At 42.2% G+C, this 18,293-nt stretch overlaps 2 protein-coding genes across 5 annotated transcripts; one reads left to right on the top strand and one right to left on the bottom strand.

The window, feature by feature from the left end:
* Window positions 1-6,011: 6,011 nt before the first annotated feature.
* LOC103182662 (receptor-transporting protein 3) lies at window positions 6,012-7,727 on the bottom strand. The gene is made up of 2 exons (XM_007899751.2): window positions 7,410-7,727; window positions 6,012-6,719 (listed from the first exon to the last, which is right to left on the bottom strand). The coding sequence occupies exons 1-2, from the start codon at window positions 7,556-7,558 to the stop codon at window positions 6,386-6,388; spliced, it is 483 nt and encodes a 160-aa protein (XP_007897942.1). The 5' UTR covers window positions 7,559-7,727; the 3' UTR covers window positions 6,012-6,385.
* Window positions 7,728-10,562: 2,835 nt separating this feature from the next.
* mul1a (mitochondrial E3 ubiquitin protein ligase 1a) lies at window positions 10,563-17,696 on the top strand. 4 transcript variants are annotated; one of them, XM_007899886.2, is made up of 5 exons: window positions 10,563-10,603; window positions 11,635-11,797; window positions 12,143-12,230; window positions 14,409-14,529; window positions 15,912-17,696. In XM_007899886.2, the coding sequence occupies exons 2-5, from the start codon at window positions 11,681-11,683 to the stop codon at window positions 16,648-16,650; spliced, it is 1,065 nt and encodes a 354-aa protein (XP_007898077.2). In that variant the 5' UTR covers window positions 10,563-10,603; window positions 11,635-11,680; the 3' UTR covers window positions 16,651-17,696. The 4 variants fall into 4 exon arrangements, with proteins under 4 accessions (XP_007898077.2, XP_007898155.2, XP_007898010.2 ...); XM_007899964.2 differs by lacking the exon at window positions 10,563-10,603 and adding an exon at window positions 10,673-10,692; XM_007899819.2 differs by lacking the exon at window positions 10,563-10,603 and adding an exon at window positions 10,708-10,853.
* The last annotated feature ends 597 nt before the right edge of the window (window positions 17,697-18,293 follow it).

Here is an 18,293-nt window from a genome sequence, read left to right on the forward strand (position 1 = left end):
AGTTTAACTCGCAGATGGGACCTCAATGTAATGTTTGTCTGCAGGATGGTACCTGCGACAATGCAGCACTCCCAGCAGTTTCAATATAGACTCTGGACTCAAATGTAGGGGTAAAAAAAACACCTCATCCTGGCAGTGCAACCAACTCAACTGAACTAACAAATACATGTAGCCACTGAGAAGAATACTGTCGAGCCACTATGAAAGGCTTGATAACATCATGTTGTGGGTTCATGCAAATTCCATGAAAAGGTCAGTCACATGTGGAAACCCAACACCTTGCTTAAGAATATTCAAAACCAGACTGAGAGTCTTGTAGCTCAGTGGTTAGAGCACTCACCTTACAAGTGAGAGCGCTCACCTGGTTTCAATTCCAGGCAGGGCAAAACTTTGGGCAAGTTTCCTTACTCCACATGCCTAATAATAATCCATCCAAAAAAAAACAAAAAAAAATTGTTCATTTTCAATCCATGACTGTTTGTGAGACACTGCTGTGCGAATTGGCTGCCGCGTTTCACCCACAAATATACGGTCAATTCGCTTTATTGCATATTCTGTGAAGTGCTTTGAGACGTCTAGAAGACGTGAAAAGCACTATATCAAATGCAAGGATTATTATTATTATTCCATATATGTGGAATATCCTGTGTCTCGAATGGAATTCGCAGTCTCTTCCTGGAGGGATGCACCTCTGGAGAGCATCAGGTTGGCACTGATAGTTCAACATAATGTGGTGCTATATCAAATGAATATCAAACTTTTTACACAAGACTATCATCTCAGCGGCTCGGTGCCAATGGAGATATAATCACTTGAATTAATCAAGCAAGTGTTTCTAGGTACATTAATCTAGGTCACCATATTAACCATTCAGTAGCTACATTGCTACATTTAACTGCACTGCTTCTAACATTGCTGAAGTGAATTTGTGTTGAGTATTGCTGTTCAATAATGTGAACAAACATTCCCATTAAAAAACAGGAATTGGGAAGCTCTCTAGTGTTAAACAGCAGCGCACGTTGGAGCCCGAGATAAAAGATATCAGTGGTGTTTGTGGCACGAATCAAGAAATATACAAAAATGTATTTTGTTGGCCGACCATAAAGGTTGGCCATCATTGGAGTAGAGAAAAGCTGGAAATTTAAGGGAGACAGCTTTAACACAGTTGATGGCCCTGTTGTTTTGCCCCTTTCTTGCCTTTATTTAGCGACTTACATAAATTAAATGAGGACCAAGGGAGAAGACAGAACCATCCACTTGTGGAACTGTACCTGGCAATGGAATGAATAAGGAGTTAAACACCATCAGGAGAGGAGAGGGAAGGAGAGGATTAGCAAAGTGGAAAATAAAATTATTTTATACTGCATAACCACTGTGGCGGGTGTTATTCTCAAGTGCTGAATATTTAAAAGAATAATTAGCTTGAGGAAAATTAATCAAGCTTTCCTGTGTTTACAACGTGACAAAAAGATGTGGACACATATTTCTTTTTAAATGTCAGGACAGCGATACATATTGCAACTCTCCCATGGTTTACTGCTGAGCCATCAGGTCCAAATGCTCGGCAAGCGCTTTGCTGACTAATAGGTTTGCGTTTCGGATCTGATGAAAGAGGCATTTCTGATGACTCAGCTGGCCAGACCAGCATCCTGCCATCATTCACCACACGCACCAGCACAGATTGGCACGTTCGAACAATGGGAAAGATGTTCAAATCAGAGAGAACATTTTTCACAGTGAAAAAAACACACCCTGTGCTGACTACACTAGCCGCCAAGTAATTTCTTATTCCACACATGCAGCAAAAACATCAGTGAAATTCAGAACTAATGGTTTCCTAGCTCTAAACGCCATTAATAATTTTGACACAAAGTTTTCATAGTTAATGATTATGTTTCACTGGATTTTATTTTCTTACCTCTAAATTTCTTCCCCCTCCTCCTCTCCTGAAAATGCTGACTCACACAAACTGGGGCATGGATTCAATCACTGGGCGCTGTTCGGTAGCAAGTGCTCCTTCTTCATACAATAGGTTTGCGAAGCTGTGAATGATGGAAATCTGAGAAAGAGGAAATGCCCCACAATCAACATTTTAAAAAGAAAGTCAAGTTTAAATTTGAGATATTACGCTTTATAAGTAGTGATATTTGGAAAACATTTTCAGATCTTGTGTATTTCCACGTCCCTCTGTAAAAAGCCTCAACTGAGACTAGAGGTGACAAGATGTGCTTCCCTTACGGAATCGAACGATAAGTGGACTCTCAGAGGACTTTATGGTATAAAATTAACTCCTTCCAAAAATAAAGGGATAGAGATTGAGAACAGTATCGGTGGATATAGAGATAGATGCTGTCTGAGAGAAACACATACACCACTGGAACCCAACAGTTCCTCTGCTGCGAGGGCCAAAGTTGACGAGGGGAGATGTGGGGATGGCAAATATTGAGCCTTTTTCCCTACATTTGGGGATGCATAACCTTTCCTCAGAAGATGAAACAGATTAGGGAGCGCTGTCATATGATAGATTATGAGATAGGTGTGTGGGAGGACTAAATGTCTTTTCCTGAAGTGTCTTTTTGTGCTTATGTTCTGATATTGCACAGCTCTCCCACACTCCAATCTGAATGCAATCGTGCAAGTTCTGCAAATCTGAAGAGCGCTTGGTTTGCTCTAAACTTTTGTCCAAGTTGCATTGGTGAGAATCATATGAAAATTCAGATATGATTTCATTAAAGGTATGCAAATGAATACATGTGTGTTACATAATGTTCGCTTGTACAGGAAAGTATTGAATGTCTAAGAAAAATTATTAATAGCCAAGATTACATCACATTCTTGCTTTATTCTTGTCAACAGAAGCCCAAACTCCAAAGACCCTTCATCCCTCGGTATCCAGTCATAGCTATTCAAGATATTCAGTTATATTCTTTTCCTTCTCCTTCTCTGCCTTGTACAACAACAACAACTCGCGTTTATATAGTGCCCTTCACACGGTGTCCCGCTTGACAGTGGCAGAGTCTGACAATGAGTCAGATGGAGAGCCAAAGAGTATGGCTTCCGTCTTGCCGACATTCAGCTGCAGGAAATTTGCGCTCATCCAGGCCTTGATGTCCGTCAAACAAACTGCTAGGACATCAGCCGACTGGGAGTCACAGCTGGAGGAGGAGAAGTAGATTTGGGTGTCATCTGCATACATGTGGAAGTTGTAGATAAACAAAACAAGGGGGCCAAGGATGGAGTCTTGGTGTACCCCGCAGATGACTAGGTGGGGGGAGAAAACATTTGCAGTTATAGAAAGGAATACTTCTACTTGCAAGTTTGTCCCAATCTTCATACAGTAAGAGAAAGGGTTTTGGTCAATTTCTAAGTCATCCTGAACTAAAGGCAGAGTCATTCCTATTGTGAAACTGACCTTAACCTTTAATTGCCCCGCCTTTGTTATTTTGCAAGCCAGTATTTTTCTGAAGTGACCTCAATTATGCTAAATAGTACATCATATCTCAATATGTAATGCTAACCACCAGTGTTGACCACAGGATTTAATCTAGTCCAGAATATAGAGTGGTTAAAGCTGACTCTGTCTTAATGTGCACCAAAGATAAGGATGAAGTGACCTCAACAGTGGGTTGAATAGTCACAGTGCAGTAAATTGCTGACCAAGAAACTTTCAATTCTGACTATGCATACTTACTGCAAAACAAAGCTGACCTATTTTTTGTTGGTCAGCCAGATGTCTGGCACGTGCAGAAACGCATCACCATGCTAAACAGCATCCAAACCATAGCCGAGAGATCCATGTATCTCATCTGCACATGGAAATTTCAGAGATAACCATTGATATGGAATGTGCACTCCCTCCCGAGAGGGACACACCCTGCTTACCTAATTCTGGAGAGTGTCAGGTGCAGGTTAACAAGAGCCAAGGCTTGGGTGGTTCTGTGCCTGTATTTCCACACACTCTGAATTATTTCCAATTCAGTTCAAGGGAGAAGATGCAGCAGGACCAATAGTTGCAGACTGTACCACTTTAACTCTTTCGCTAAATGGTAGGATAAGCCTACATCTTTAATAGCATTTCCTTGTCTTCTGTTGTTGAACAGTAGAGGACAGGAACAAGTCTAATCCCACTTCTGGCACTATCTCACAACATTTATATAAGGCCTACCTAGCCAATCCCTTTTGTATTCTTAAACTCCTTGTACCAATCTATCTCACCATAGGCCAATTTGCGTTAACCTTGCAGGGGGCCTTTAATTATCGCATTTCTGCTCTCCTGCACTTACTGATTGCCAAACCCGGTGGAAATATCCTCCCAGCTCGAGGCAAGCAAATGGTGATGATTCAGTGCAGTATTTTTTATTTACTCCAAGAATTACTCACAAACACCAGAGATCGTGGACGTGACTATATACTGCTGTGCGGTTATTAATCAGGTAGAATTTAATCTGGGGCATTTGTTAAGCGGTGGCTGCAGCTTGCTCCCTATCGCCATATTTTCTTGTCATTTCCTTCCTCTCTCTTGTTTGTGATGGCATGTACCAGATATGTGTGCAATCAATAAAGGAAGTTACTGGCAACAAGAGATCCAAAACCACAACAACCGTTACAAACACGACTAGTTTTGATGTGTAAATAGGTTGTTCCACTCGTACCCCCAATCTCTTCAGCACCTCTCAGATTCTTTTGTCAAATTTTTACTTTTTAAAAAAAAATAATGTTTGTACCTGGAAACAAACAGGTCTTTTTAAAAAATGCAGGGGACAGACTTTCCCTGATGGCTCCATGGGTAAACATATTGAGACACACAAACTGAATTAGGTTCCAGATTCCATATATACTGTACTAGATTTCCAATCTCATTTGGTTTCCTAGCTCGGTATTCCACGCTCTGCCTTCTCCCACCTCCGCAACATCGCACGGCTCTCTCGCTGTCTCACACCACAGGCCACCGAGATCCTCATACACGCATTCATAACATCCAGGCCCGACTACGCGAACTCCCCGCTTGTCAGCCTCCCTCCATAGACTGCAGATCTCCCAGTGTCCTGGCCAATAAGGGTCTGCCAATGTTAAGCACTCTCAGACTCTATCCTGCATGAAAAGCGCAATTGTAATACAACAACAACTTGCATTTAATTATTATTTCAACCTTGCACTCTGACCTAGGTCTTGGAATACAAGAGAAGTATTTATTGCAAATCCAAATAAACTTGGTGTAATTTTGCGGCTGCTCTATTCTATGTAAATTTCATTTGTTAATTTCAATGCTGCCATTCCCTGGTGCTGTGAATTGATGCCAAAAAGCTGCGACTTTTAAAAACTACAACGATGTTGCCCTCTACTGGAACTGTGATAGTATGACCTGGAAAGAGCTGAATATTAGGCTTTATTTACAAGTCAATAAATTCCTGTCATTGTAGCACAACATTGTGTCAAAACCTCCATCTGAATGTATAAAAGGTACCTCTATATACGGAAAACTCAGAGCAAAATGTAAATCGAAAGAGGCTTGCAGGTTTATTCAGTGTACAATTGAGTAACTACTACTAATAATCTTCGTATTTGATATAGTGCCTTATCACGTCATTGAGACGATTCAAAGTGCTTCATAGAATGTACTGCAAAGTGGATGGTCTGTGTATTTTGTGGGTGAAATGCACACGCTTTTTCTTTCTCACTCACTCTTTCCCTCTCTCTCGCTCCATTGCCGAAACGCCCTCAAAATTCTGACCAGGAATACGTTTATTCTGACCAGAAACAGGTTTCAATAACTAGCTGTAGTAACCGTAGTAACCTAACTCCCCAGTGTGGGTCCTGAGCCACAAAGATAGGGAAGCAGCGAGTGATTATAAATAGTAGAAGCTATCAGGGAGGCAGTGACCAGTGGAATTCTGTGTGGCTCTGCACTGAGCCTGTGTGCACCTTTTGTAATGTAATGAAATGTGCTTATTATACCAAGCTATGAGGCCAGGTAAGTAAAAAGACAACAAGTAACACTCAAGACGACCCAGGCCAGAAAAGTCAATGATTTTATTGTTGATAAAGCCCAGGTAATGGATGTTGGATAAAGAAACAATAATGTGCGTTTATATATACACCCTTCACAGATTCTCAGAACAGTAAGTATATGCACAAATTGAAACTGAGGGGAAAAAAAGGATTGCGTGAGATTAGGATCAGCCACTGAAAGAAAGTGGGATTTTAAAGAAAATAAGCTAAAATAGTATCGGGAATTTGAGAGATAATCATTGAAGTATAGCATTCATAAGTAGTTAAAGATCAAACTTTATGCTTTAAAATGAATTGGAAAAGATTTTGTAGCAAATTATCCAGCATATTTACAAGATTCTAATTGTGTGGCGTTTAAATGGGATAAGGCTCCAGGTTACATTCCTTGGCTGCAGATTCCCATCAAACAGCCTTGACAATGCTTTGACTCATGTGGACCATTCATGTCTGTATGGCTGACGTGCTTGTCAAGTTTGATATTTTCATTATAACACTTTTTGCGAATCCTGATCATCAGCCGGTCAAGTACTGGGGAGATGTTATCTGTCTCGAAAGTGGGCTCCTCGTATTCTGCTCCAGTATGGTCCTTCCGACATCTCTGTTTGAAGAATCGCACCTTCACTCTTCCTGTGTATCCACTTCGCTGCATATGGAATAGGATTGAAACCTTTGCTGACGCCCAGGATTTGGAACAGATCGAACAACGAAATCTGAGAACAGAAATATAAGACTGTTGTCCTATTCACCAACTCCCACCAAAGAAAATGTAAGTAAACTCACTCATGTTCTCTGGCACTGCACATACACTGCAATTTCTCGGCTACAGTAAAACTCGCATAGGTCTTATCTTTATAAATCGTATAATCACTTAAGTCGTACATTCTCCTGAGTCCCATTCAGTTTCTTATCAAAACCATTTAGATTTCTTTCTACTACTTATATTAATCTCTTCCTAACTCGTAACGCCACTCCCCTACCCTCCATTACTCTTGCACTTACCGGCTGCATTGAAACACAGGAAACATTGTATTGATCCGTCGACGCTTGCGCAGAAAAGCTTCATTTCCTGCGACTCAATGCTTGATTTAGTGCACATGCGGCGATGAGTTAAGATTGAATCGTGGTAAATATAGTCTTGACCGGTCACCACATTTGCACTTACCATCTGCAGTGATGAACTACTGCAAACGCACTTACCGGCTGCATTGAATTCCACATGTTAGGGTTAGATTATTGATTAAATTGCAATTTTATATGATTTACACAGTTTGCCTGCAACTCAGACTTTGTGTAAGTCATATTAAATGTTATGATACCGACTGATACGACTTATGTGAGTTTTATTGTACAATCGACAACCCTGTAGATTGCAACTTGCTTCAATCAGACGTACTCCCTACCTTCCAAATGCAGATGTTATGTAGCAGCTCCATCCACTTGGTGCTCCATCTGCTATTAGTTCATTGTCTTCCTCAATAGTCCATTTGTCATGTACAGGCAAATCCAGTACCTTATCGTTAAAAAGTCGAGTCCAATCTGTGTTCAGCATCACTATTTGTCTTGTATCTCCTTTCAGTGTAAGTGCACTGAGAGACTTTGTTAATTCAGATCTGCTATTTGTTTTTCAACCAGTTAGCTCTAATCCAATTTAGAGACTGGTCACAACATCAGTGGGATATCCAGAGTGTTTACCTTTAAGAAAATCCTTAACAGATGACACGCCTACTATGGGAGTGTTTATACAAAATATGAATGCAAAGGAAATGGAAAGTGAAACTCTCAATTTCTCTGGGATCATTTTAATAATAATAATAATCCTTGATTTGATATAGCGCCTTTTCACATCGTTGATATACTGTAAAGTGGATTGACTGTATTTTCCTCATTTTTATCTTTCAATGAAATTCTCAATTTTTATATGTTAAAAAAAAATTAACATAGAGTCACTCTTTCTGCTCAGTGGAAGATACATTTCCAAAAGGTGACAATTGGTCTTCTAAGCCTTTTGGGTGGAAGGACAAAAAACAGTCAGTTTCCTGCTTTCCAGTGACTAATAATGAAAAGTAATAATAATAATAATCCTTGCATTTGACATAGCACCTTATCACATCTTCGAGATGTCTTAAAGCACTTCACAGAATATACTGTAAAGTGAATTTACAGTAAAACTTGCATAAGTCTGATCTGAATCAATCATATAATCGCCAAATTCGTACATCTGCCCAAATCTTGTTCAATTTCCTATTAAATCCACTTAAAATGATATGGAGTAGTCATATTAACAACCAGGCAATTTGTATTGTTGCTACCACATTTGTCATATATGATGCAACTTATGCAAGTTTCCCATAACTCATACTTTGCATAAATCATCCTAAATGTTATTTAACATTACCCGCCTCCACCACTGCCTCTCACAGCAGGCCACTGAGACCCTGATCCATGCTTTCATCACGTCCAGGCTTGACCACGTCAACTGCCTGCTCTCTGGACTTCTCAACTCTTGTTAGGCTTCAATGGCTCCCCATCCCCCAGAAAATTGAGTACAAAACCCTTGTTCTCACCTTCAAAGGCCTCCACGGTCTTGCTTCCCCTCTACGTCTCCGGCTTCCTAACTCCATAGCAGCCTGTCTGCTCTTTCCGCTTAGCGGACACGAGCCTGTTTCAGGTCCCCTGCACTTCCCGCCCCACCATTGGCTGTCAGGCATTCAGCATCTCTGCCCCCACACTCTGGCAATCCCTCTGCCTCACCCCCTCTCTTGCCTCCTTCAAGTACCGTCTAAAGACCTTCTCTTTGACCGAGTCTTCGGCCACCCTCCCACCCCCATCTCTCCTGCCCTCAACCCCTCCTGATCCCAACTTCCAGCTCGGATCCAAAAAAAATCTCTGACTGTACAGCCCCTGAGACGTCTTTCCAATGTGATGGGTGCTATACAAGTGTAATTTGTTATTGTTGTTATGGTTCCAACTGATACAACTTACGTGAGCTTTACTGTACACATTTCTGGATTTCAAGTGAGGACGGAATCAGTCATTTTTATGTTCCTCTCGTTTAATGAAATAGCCTGCAGGCACTCACTATCTGCACTCACACATTAATAATGGCCATTTGGATGAGGTACCTGATGTTGGCTTGCGCGTTTATTGCAGGATTCCTGCAAAATATCACTTCAAAAGTGAGATATTCAGAAAGGACAGTCAATTTGGGGAAATGCTAAGATGATCATGTGCCCTGCCCTCGCAACTAAAGAACAACTAATACATAAGCAATGATTTTGTGATGCATTTCATGGCCAATTACATCACTGAGTCATGTAGTATGTAGAGAAAACAAACACACTTTGCCAAGGAGATCTCAATGTTGTTGTTGCCTTAGCTTTGAACGTACTTTCGTTTGGTCAAAGTCCACTGGTTACTTATTGAAGAAACAGAAACAGAAACTGCCAGTACTGTAGCAATCACTCCAAAAATGACTGCAATATATTGAAACGAAACTTGGAAGCTTGATTGCAAATCTCCAGTTCTTTGCTGGACTTCAGCCAGGCATTTCATATGCTTTAGTCTCATGTGAAGTATGTTGGAAACTATTTATTAGTCATATCAAATCCAAGGATAATTATTAATACAAATCTACGTGGCCGACTACCAGAATCCAATATCCAGTACTTACTATGACCCTTTATCAGTGCCACCCCTCCCTCACCCTAACCCCCGTCACTATTATCTTCTAAACTGTCATAAGGGCATAAGAATTGCGAGACGAAAGAATCTCAAGGTCCATCCAGTCCACCGTCCACCATCCTGGCAATCGCATGCGCATGTCATGTCCCAAACTATAGACCGTCGCTCCTTCCTCTGAGAGGAGGTTTTTAGTCACTTTTTATAAATTCATCATTTTTCTTTCTGCGCGCAAGCGTCCCGCGGGTTCCACATTTCGCCAATTTAGTTAGCTCGGGCGACTCTTATTTGCCACAATAGCTCAGGGTTTTGGCAGAGATTCAAATAGGTTTGTAGTCCAATATCAACCCAAAAAGTAGCCCCGAAGTAGCCCAAGAGTATGGCTCGCCTCCTATGGGGGGGCGTGAGGGAGAGAGTGTGGCCGATCTTAAGTGAAGTGCTTTTGAACCTGTGTAAGAAAAGGTCTTCAAAAGGGCAGACCAAAAAAAAAAATGTTGCAGGGTTAAATTGAACTTTCTTTTTAAAAAAAATTAGCCAACCCGCCCAAAGCCGTTTTTTTTTCACGCACAAAACCCGCCCCAATCTGGCAGCCTGGCTGGCACTGCGCCACTTCATGGCACCGCGGAGGACTACATGTCCCAGCAGGCCAAGCGCGGTCAGCTGGCGAGCGAGCGCGTGCGTGACTGCGGAGGGGAAGGGGGCGATGCATTGTGGGGATTGTAGTCGTGTGTGTGCGTGTGCGCGCGTGTGTGTGTGTGTGTGTGTGTTTTCAAAAAAAAAGGTCTCGGGCGACCTCGGTTCCCGAGCTCCTCCTCCGGCGGCAGAACCGCGCGTGCGCAGGAAACGCCGTGCGGGTCACGGTGACGTGTGTTTGTCGGGTGGGGTGGGGGGTGGGCAACTGCCACGGCCGTTGAAGGTGCGCACCGCCAATGCCCGGCTCGTGACTGACTGACTGACTGACTGAGTTGCAGGAGGGCCGCCCGCCCGCCCGCCCCCCGTCACCTGGTTTGGAGTGGGGTTTTTTTTGGGGGGGAGGGAGGGAGTGCGGCGGCGGGAAACATCAGAATAAATGTGGTTCTTGTACATGACAAGGAAATAAATAACCTTTAATGGTGGTGGAGGTGGAGGGGGGGGAGACCGAGTCCAGACAGAGGCAGCTATGGCAGGTTTGTGGGTTTGACCCTCGAGCCGCTGCTGCGTGAGCTGATGGTCTCAGGGGGTGGAGGAGGGGGTCACTGATAGGCCTCAGATCCTCAAGTTAGGGACTGGCATATCAGTTGTGGGGGGGTTCTCCCTCCTGGTCCTCTGACCCCCCCTCACCTCACCTCACCTGCCAGGAAGTAGACCTCTCACAGGGATGTCTCCCCTCCTGACCTGAAAGGTGTTATCTTATGCAATTGTAATGTGTTGTGGTTCTTGTTGTTGTTGTTGTTGTCGTGGTGGTGGTGCTGGTGCTGGTGGTGGTGGTGCTACAAACAGGATCCTATTTGGCTGCGATTCCACTCAAAATAGCCCACTTGTTGCTCACCGTCCGAGCTCAGCTCATGAACCGTGGTCACCGGAGCAGGGCCACCACCCCTGGCATGTGCCCAGGTGGCTGTGCCCTTGGCACAAGTCCTTCCCTTTAGGAGGGAAGGTATTTATTGGGAAAAACACAAATATCCCCTTCGTCTTTCAGTGTCGAGGTTGCCGTTTTGCCTTTTTACCTGATGTTCCATTTGTTTCAGATTTGTTTGATGTCTTTCCCTGACTGAAATTTCTGACAAAGCGTTTGGATGTAGAGTAGATACATTTGCTAATGTAATCGAACATTCACATATTAATAATCATTGATTATTATACTGTCAAGCATTTATAACTGTTCCCGGTTAAATGTACAGTAAGGTGACTAACAACGTGATGTGTGTGCTAGATTTGGAGCAATGTTGTTTATTTTTATTTCTTTAGTTTGGAATTCCATATTGATGGAAATTGAATCTGAATACAGAGTCTGATGGATAAGATTCCAGTTTCGACTCTGGAGCTGATCTGTCTAGGATCGAGCTTTGCGTTTTCTGGATTGTTTTACTACCTATACAGGAAGAAAAAGGCCACTGTGAATATACTAAAGGTGAGCCTCAGTTTTTGATTTACTATCTTTCCCCTGCCAAGAAACAAAGCCTCTCTTGTTCCTTTTTCTTTCCTCAGCTGGGAGAGTAAAAGCCACTCATGTCCCATATTGTTACTCCCAGTTGGGAGTGTGGGCATTCTGTGCTCTGCATGGTGGGTTGCACAACAGTACGACATCAAATAGTACAGATACTTACCAAAGCATTGTTATGCTATTTAGTAGTAGAAAAAAGCTGCCTTTGTTATGAGCTAATGATCAACAGTGGGTTATAATCAACTCTACTTGGTTGAAGCAAGAACGTGATATAATTCTAGAATACAATTTGCTTGTGTGTATGTTTGCCAGGGTGCCTCACAATTGCAGATCAATGATCAGTTGGTGGAATTTCTGAACGATACACCAGGAAAATGCGTGCAGTACGCTGTTGTGGAAGGTGAGACTTCAGTTCAGATTTCTTCTCGTTCTATTGTACACCAAACACTTAATTCTTCTCCATTCATCTCTCTTTTCAACCTTGACTTGAGTCTTGGCCCTTGACTGGTGTCTTGGCCTTTGCCCTTCTCAGTAAAATAACTAAATATACGTTGTTTGCCTCACATTTATTTTTATAATTGTCTCTCTTAGATGGGACATTTTTAATAAATTTACAGACTTTTCTGGGGTGACAAACTTGACTTTAAATGTGTGCATGGTTACATCTTTGGAACTTGTGGAGTCCTGTAGTTTAGTGGTTAGAGAACTCATCTCAAAACAAAGATTGGGTTTGTTTCCCTGGCAGGGCGAAACATTAGGCAAGTTTACAACAACAACAACAACAAGATTCCATTTATAGAGCGCCTTTCACGTCAGGAGGACGTCCCAAGGCGCTGCACAGTTGGGTCATGACCCGAGCATTGGGGGGAAATGGTCAGGGTGAGGGGAGGGAAGGGAGGGAGCGAGGAGGGGGGAAATGGTCAGGGTGAGGGGAGGGAAGGGAGGGAGAGAGGAGGGGGGAAATGGTCAGGGTGAGGGGAGGGAAGGGAGGGAGCGAGGAGGAGGAAGAGAGTCGAGAGGGGAGCTGAAGGCACGGTCAAAGAGAAAGGTTTTGAGACCGGCCTTGAAGGAGGAAAGGGAGGAAGCAAGGCGAAGGCACTGGGGGATGGAGTTCCAGAGCCTCGGGGCTGAGAGGCTGAAGGCCCGACCACCGATAGTAGGGCGGTTGGGGCGGGGGACGTGGAGCAGACCGGAGCCAGAGGAACGAAGTTTACTTACTTACTAAGCTGTAAATAGGAACCTGGTTATTAATCAATTGGTTCATCAATTTTCCGGGGATAATAATCTTTTCAATAAATAAATACGTAAAAATACTATTAATTTGGTCACTCAATCCACGACTGTTTGTGGGACACTGCAGTGAGCAATTGGCTGCCACGTTTCGCCTACAAAATATAGTCAATTCACATTACAGTATATTCTGTGAAGCGCTTTGAGAATTTCAAAGATGAGTTAAGGCGCTTTTAAATGCAAGGATTATTATTATTATGATTAACTTCTGCACCTGGTAATGTCTTTCCTGTCAATGACTGAGCACGAGTGAATCCAACCCTCTCTCCCCAAACCTGTGAACATAGATGGACTTGAAGTCGCTTATAGCGGTAATGAAGTCCACCACTTCATGGGCTGGAGCATTTCAGTGTTGGTTCACACACCAGCTCAACTTTGAAAAACTGAAAGAGTATATTTGCCTCTAAACCACTTCTGGATTTTTGCTACAGTAAATTATCAGCTAGTTAAACCTGGTGGAATATTCAACAATTTAAAATAAGGCATTCTCCGAAGCTTTGAGGCGTTTTGCTGCGTAAGATGCTATATGAAATAATTATTATTTATGCATACATATTTGAGGAATGTTGCAGTACTGGATTACTGCCACTGGTTTGCACCCGTATGCTTTGTAAATCTTCTTGAGGTCTGCAATATAACCGATAACTACTGTCTAATATATTTGTGCCTTAGCTAGTGCTCCCAGTAAAGTAGTTCCTCCTAAGCTGGTATTGTCATTAATTATGTTCCTGTCTCTTGAAACTGGGATTGTTTCCTGACGTGAGTTTAGGCCAATAATAATGTTCATCAGATAAGATGGGTCTGCGTAAGAATCAGGTCGTGAAATAATGTCAAACCTCACATCACTGGTGTTATCATGTTCCAGTTTAGAAATAGTAATAATAATAATCTTTGCATTTAATATAGCACCTTTCACATTGGGAAGACGTCTCACAGTGCTTCACACTATTTACAGTATTGTGTGTTTTGTGGGCAAATGGCAGCAGCAAATTTACGCACAGCAATATCCCACAAACAGCGAAGAAATTAACAAATTATGTTTGGGGGATTGTTGACCAGGACACTGGGAGAAACCCCCTTTTCGAATAGTGCCATGGGGATTCTTAATGTCTACCTGAACAGGCAGACGGCATCTTGGTTTAAAGTCATTTGAACAACGGTGTTTCAACCAATGCAGCAATCCCCAACTGCATCGGAACGCTAGTGTAAACTATAGGAGTTCAAAGTTTTTAATGAAAGGTACTGACCTCTTCGCTGATGCAGTTCTAATTGAAACTTGTTTTTTCAGGAGTTACCCGGCCGGTGAAGGAGGTCCTGCACAGTCATTATCAGGACAAGTGCAATGGGGTGATCCAACGGCTTATTCTGAAAGAGCACAAGCTCATATGGAACCACTTGGCCAGGAGTTGGTATGTCACAACAACAGAACAAATGACCTTGCTTAAAACGCAGTGTTTTGTTGAGGAAGATCTTCAAACAGAAAAAAAAAATCATTATTATTCACCTGTAAAATATTATTTAATTGATATGATTCAACAATTGTTTTATTCAGAATCTGAGCTACAAAGAATGGGAGGTCCATTGGCATTCAGTGCTAGCTGATCTCAGTTAACTGAATTGCAAGTGATCTGAGCACTTCAGGTTGCAGAGGGTAGTGCCAGTCAGGATTTCCATTGCTGATAAACTATCCATTGCCCTCTCTTGGACTATGTGACAGTGGTGGTCAAGTGAGAATAGGATCAGACTGGGTATTTTGCTCCCCACAGTCAAACAACCTACTGACAAGTAAGGTATTGGAGGGTGAGCGCAAGAGAAATTAAACATCCTGATAATATCCATAAAATATACCAAACACCCCACTGACTGACTATTATATTGTTTTACTGTCCTGAAGTTTTTTACATTCCCTTGCACTCAAAGGACGGAGGTCTGAATAATAAGTATAATAACATGCAGTTGCTTGTGTGATTACCCATGTTTAGCTTTGTTGATAAGCTGACAGACAGTGGAATTTAAATATCAAATCTTATATAACCAAAAACTCTGTCTATGATGATTCAACCCAGGTTCAGGACACTGAGATTTACTCGATGCAGCAAATGATTTACTGAATAATAAGTATGGTAACATACTTCATTCAGTAGGTTATGCCATGGTCTAGTGTGGAACTGAATCACATACAGTGAAAACTCTTGATCAACCCACTAATGTGGTCAATTTACTAAAGTGTAAACCTCAATCGAGTAAACCTCAATTATTGTTGTGATCAAAATTCCTCAGTCTGTTTGCTGATTGGATTAGTACGTTTCCACTAGGTTACAAAAAATAGTTGATTTGATTGTTGAAAGCGGATCTCAGCTGGGGTGGTAGGAGTTACAATTGACCTACCTACCCCTAGTGGCTGTTATTCATATATAAGATTAAATGGTGTGGCAGGCTACAAGAGGCAATGCGATCAGTCTTATCTTATCGTCATCCGCAGTACACATTTACACATCTACACTTACAGCAGTAGTCACTAGAGCAGCAGGAATCGTGTCTTAACTTCCCACCCTAGGTCACTAGGGGCAATTGTAGCTGTCTTTAGCCAAGACAGCTAACTTAGCATAGACTAGGAATCAAACCAAAATGCCTCAGGTACTGGATGTTGCACCTCAGGAGAGCAAAATGGACAGTTTAAAAATTCAGAGAATATAAATTATTTAAAAAATAAAACAATGTTCATCAACTCTCCGGAAGCGAGAGAAGAAATTGCCAATTGTTCAATGTGAGCTTTGTTTTCCCTTTGCAGGAATGAGAGTGAACGGATTATACATCAACGAGTGAACACTGTGCCCTTTGACCTGGTATCCTCCTATGGAGGAAGAAGGTCAGTCCGAGTGATCAGTCCACTGGAAGCTTCGGGACTGGAATTTGACACAGTGTATGAACGGTTTCATCAGGCAGCGCAAGGCTTGACTGACCTCATTGGCCACTATCTGAGCGGCGAGAAGCCGAAAGGTTTTCTTGAAACTGAAGAGATGATCCGTGTTGGAGCCACACTAACAGGAATTGGAGAGCTAGTTTTGGATTCCGATAAGATTGTCAAACTGCAGCCTCCCAGAGATGGGCTGGAGTATTTCTTAAGTACTTTGGATTTCTCAAGCATCCTGAAACAGCAGGAGTCAAGCATTAGACTTTGGAAAGTCTTTATGGCTGTCAGTAGTCTGGCAGGCATTGTGGTGGTTGCAGTTGTCCTGCGCAGAATGTACTGTCAGTTCAATGAGAAAACAGAGCAGGAGGAAATGAGGAGGAAATACGAGTCGCTGAGGGTTGGTGAGAGCGGAGATGTTGCTGGTGGGGCAGCAGGGGGCACCAATGAAACCCCAGAGAATGCCTGCGTGATCTGTCTGTCGAACCCGCGGGAGTGTGTCTTCCTCTCCTGCGGACACGTTTGTTGCTGTTACGACTGTTTCCGGGCACTTCTGACACCCAGCTGTCCCATGTGTCGAAGTCTTATCGTCAGAGTGGTGCCTCTTTACCAGGCGTGAGTGTGTTCTGAAAACAAATCAAGTGCCTTTTAATTAGTTGTGTCAGTTGTTGTAATTACACACTGAATCTATGGAACCCTTGAGTCATGTTACATTCTGGCCTTTGTAGCATGCCTGGTGATGGGCTTTACTGAACCTCTGCTCCTACCTATAGTATTCATGGTTTAGTTGTGGCCTGTTCGAAATACAGGTTGCTTGAATTGACGATATGCTGTTTGAAGCTCCATCGAGGACAATAAAGATCTGATCAAGGCAGTGAGCTGAATCGTCTTTAATTGGTGTCTCTGTAAAAGACATGACAAAACTCACAAGATCAATATAAAGATTCTGTTGTCAGCCCTGCAGCCATCCTCTCTGCTCAGAATTCACTAGTACAAAGAGTTGCCCATCGTGCAATGTTTTGACATTTTCAAAGGACATTCTGTAATTTAAGAAAAAAACACATTAAAACAAAGAACGAGTCTCAGTGAATGTATCCAGCGATTAGCTGTACAGCCATACAGACCAGCCTTGGCTGTGATGCTCATCAAATAACTTGCTGACAGTTGCTGTCTAGGCTCATGCTTGAAGCATTACCACTTAAGTGAGGTACGTGAGGGCAACTGATGCTCACGGAACCGAAACACAGCAAGAGGCAGTTTCAGGAACAGAGCCGAGAAAATTGGAGAGAAAATTTGGTGCCAACTTTTGAAAGGAATAAAATTATAACACTTGTGTGAAGAGGATTTCAGCAATATGTCCATGTCTTCAAATCTATATGTAACACAAGAGAAGAGTAGGAGTGCATCACAGAAACTGTAAATACAACCTCTTTAAGCTTGATTTTTACAGATATCTTAACGTTGTAAAATAGTGATTCCTTGCAATAGACTCGTAAGTGAAAGCGACAGTTTTCACAAGTAAAATTCTTCGCTGTCTCAGAAGATATTCACTTGAACAAACAAATGGTGGTTTTATTACGTCATGAATTTGAACCCGAAAGCTCACAGGTGGCAGGGTGCAGAGAAATAGAACGAGAAGTCTCAATAAAAGCAGTTTGGGAAATATTACTGGTTCAAACTTGAGTATTTGGTGGGTTGCCGCTTTTATCTACCCAATATAGTAAAATATTCCAAACGTTTCTCATTCTTTGAGTAAATGCATTTTTCCTGATAACTGTTGTCCTGTGCTCTTAATTTCTCGGCTTACTCCAAAGTAATGGTCTAATTTCATCTTGGCTGTACTCTTAATGTAATTATATACTTGATATTCTTAATAGCTTTTTTTTTAGACTGGCAAGGTCAAATTTCTAATTGTGTGCACCAGCGCCGGTTGTCGGGGTGAAAGAAATTACATCAAAATGCTGCTGCACTCCTGTGACCTGTCAACCACCATTAATTACTCCTGGTAGTCTGGGCAGCCAGTCATAACATGGAGATATGCCTTCTGAAAATGTAGGGGGTATTGCATTATTAATGTTATTTTGAATGTTTTTTTCCTGTTTATGGAAGCTTTGTTATCTTGGTTACACTGTACAGTTGGGTAACTGAAAGTAGCCGACCAAACTTGTGTACATGATGAGAGTTCATAATCCTGCCTTTATTCGGAGAGGTAAAATATTATCAACTTTGAGGAGTGGTCTGTGCTGGGTTAGCTGCTTGGCA

Source organism: Callorhinchus milii, unplaced genomic scaffold, assembly GCF_018977255.1.
Source record: "Callorhinchus milii isolate IMCB2004 unplaced genomic scaffold, IMCB_Cmil_1.0 Scaffold11, whole genome shotgun sequence".
Taxonomy (NCBI): Eukaryota; Metazoa; Chordata; class Chondrichthyes; order Chimaeriformes; family Callorhinchidae; genus Callorhinchus; species Callorhinchus milii.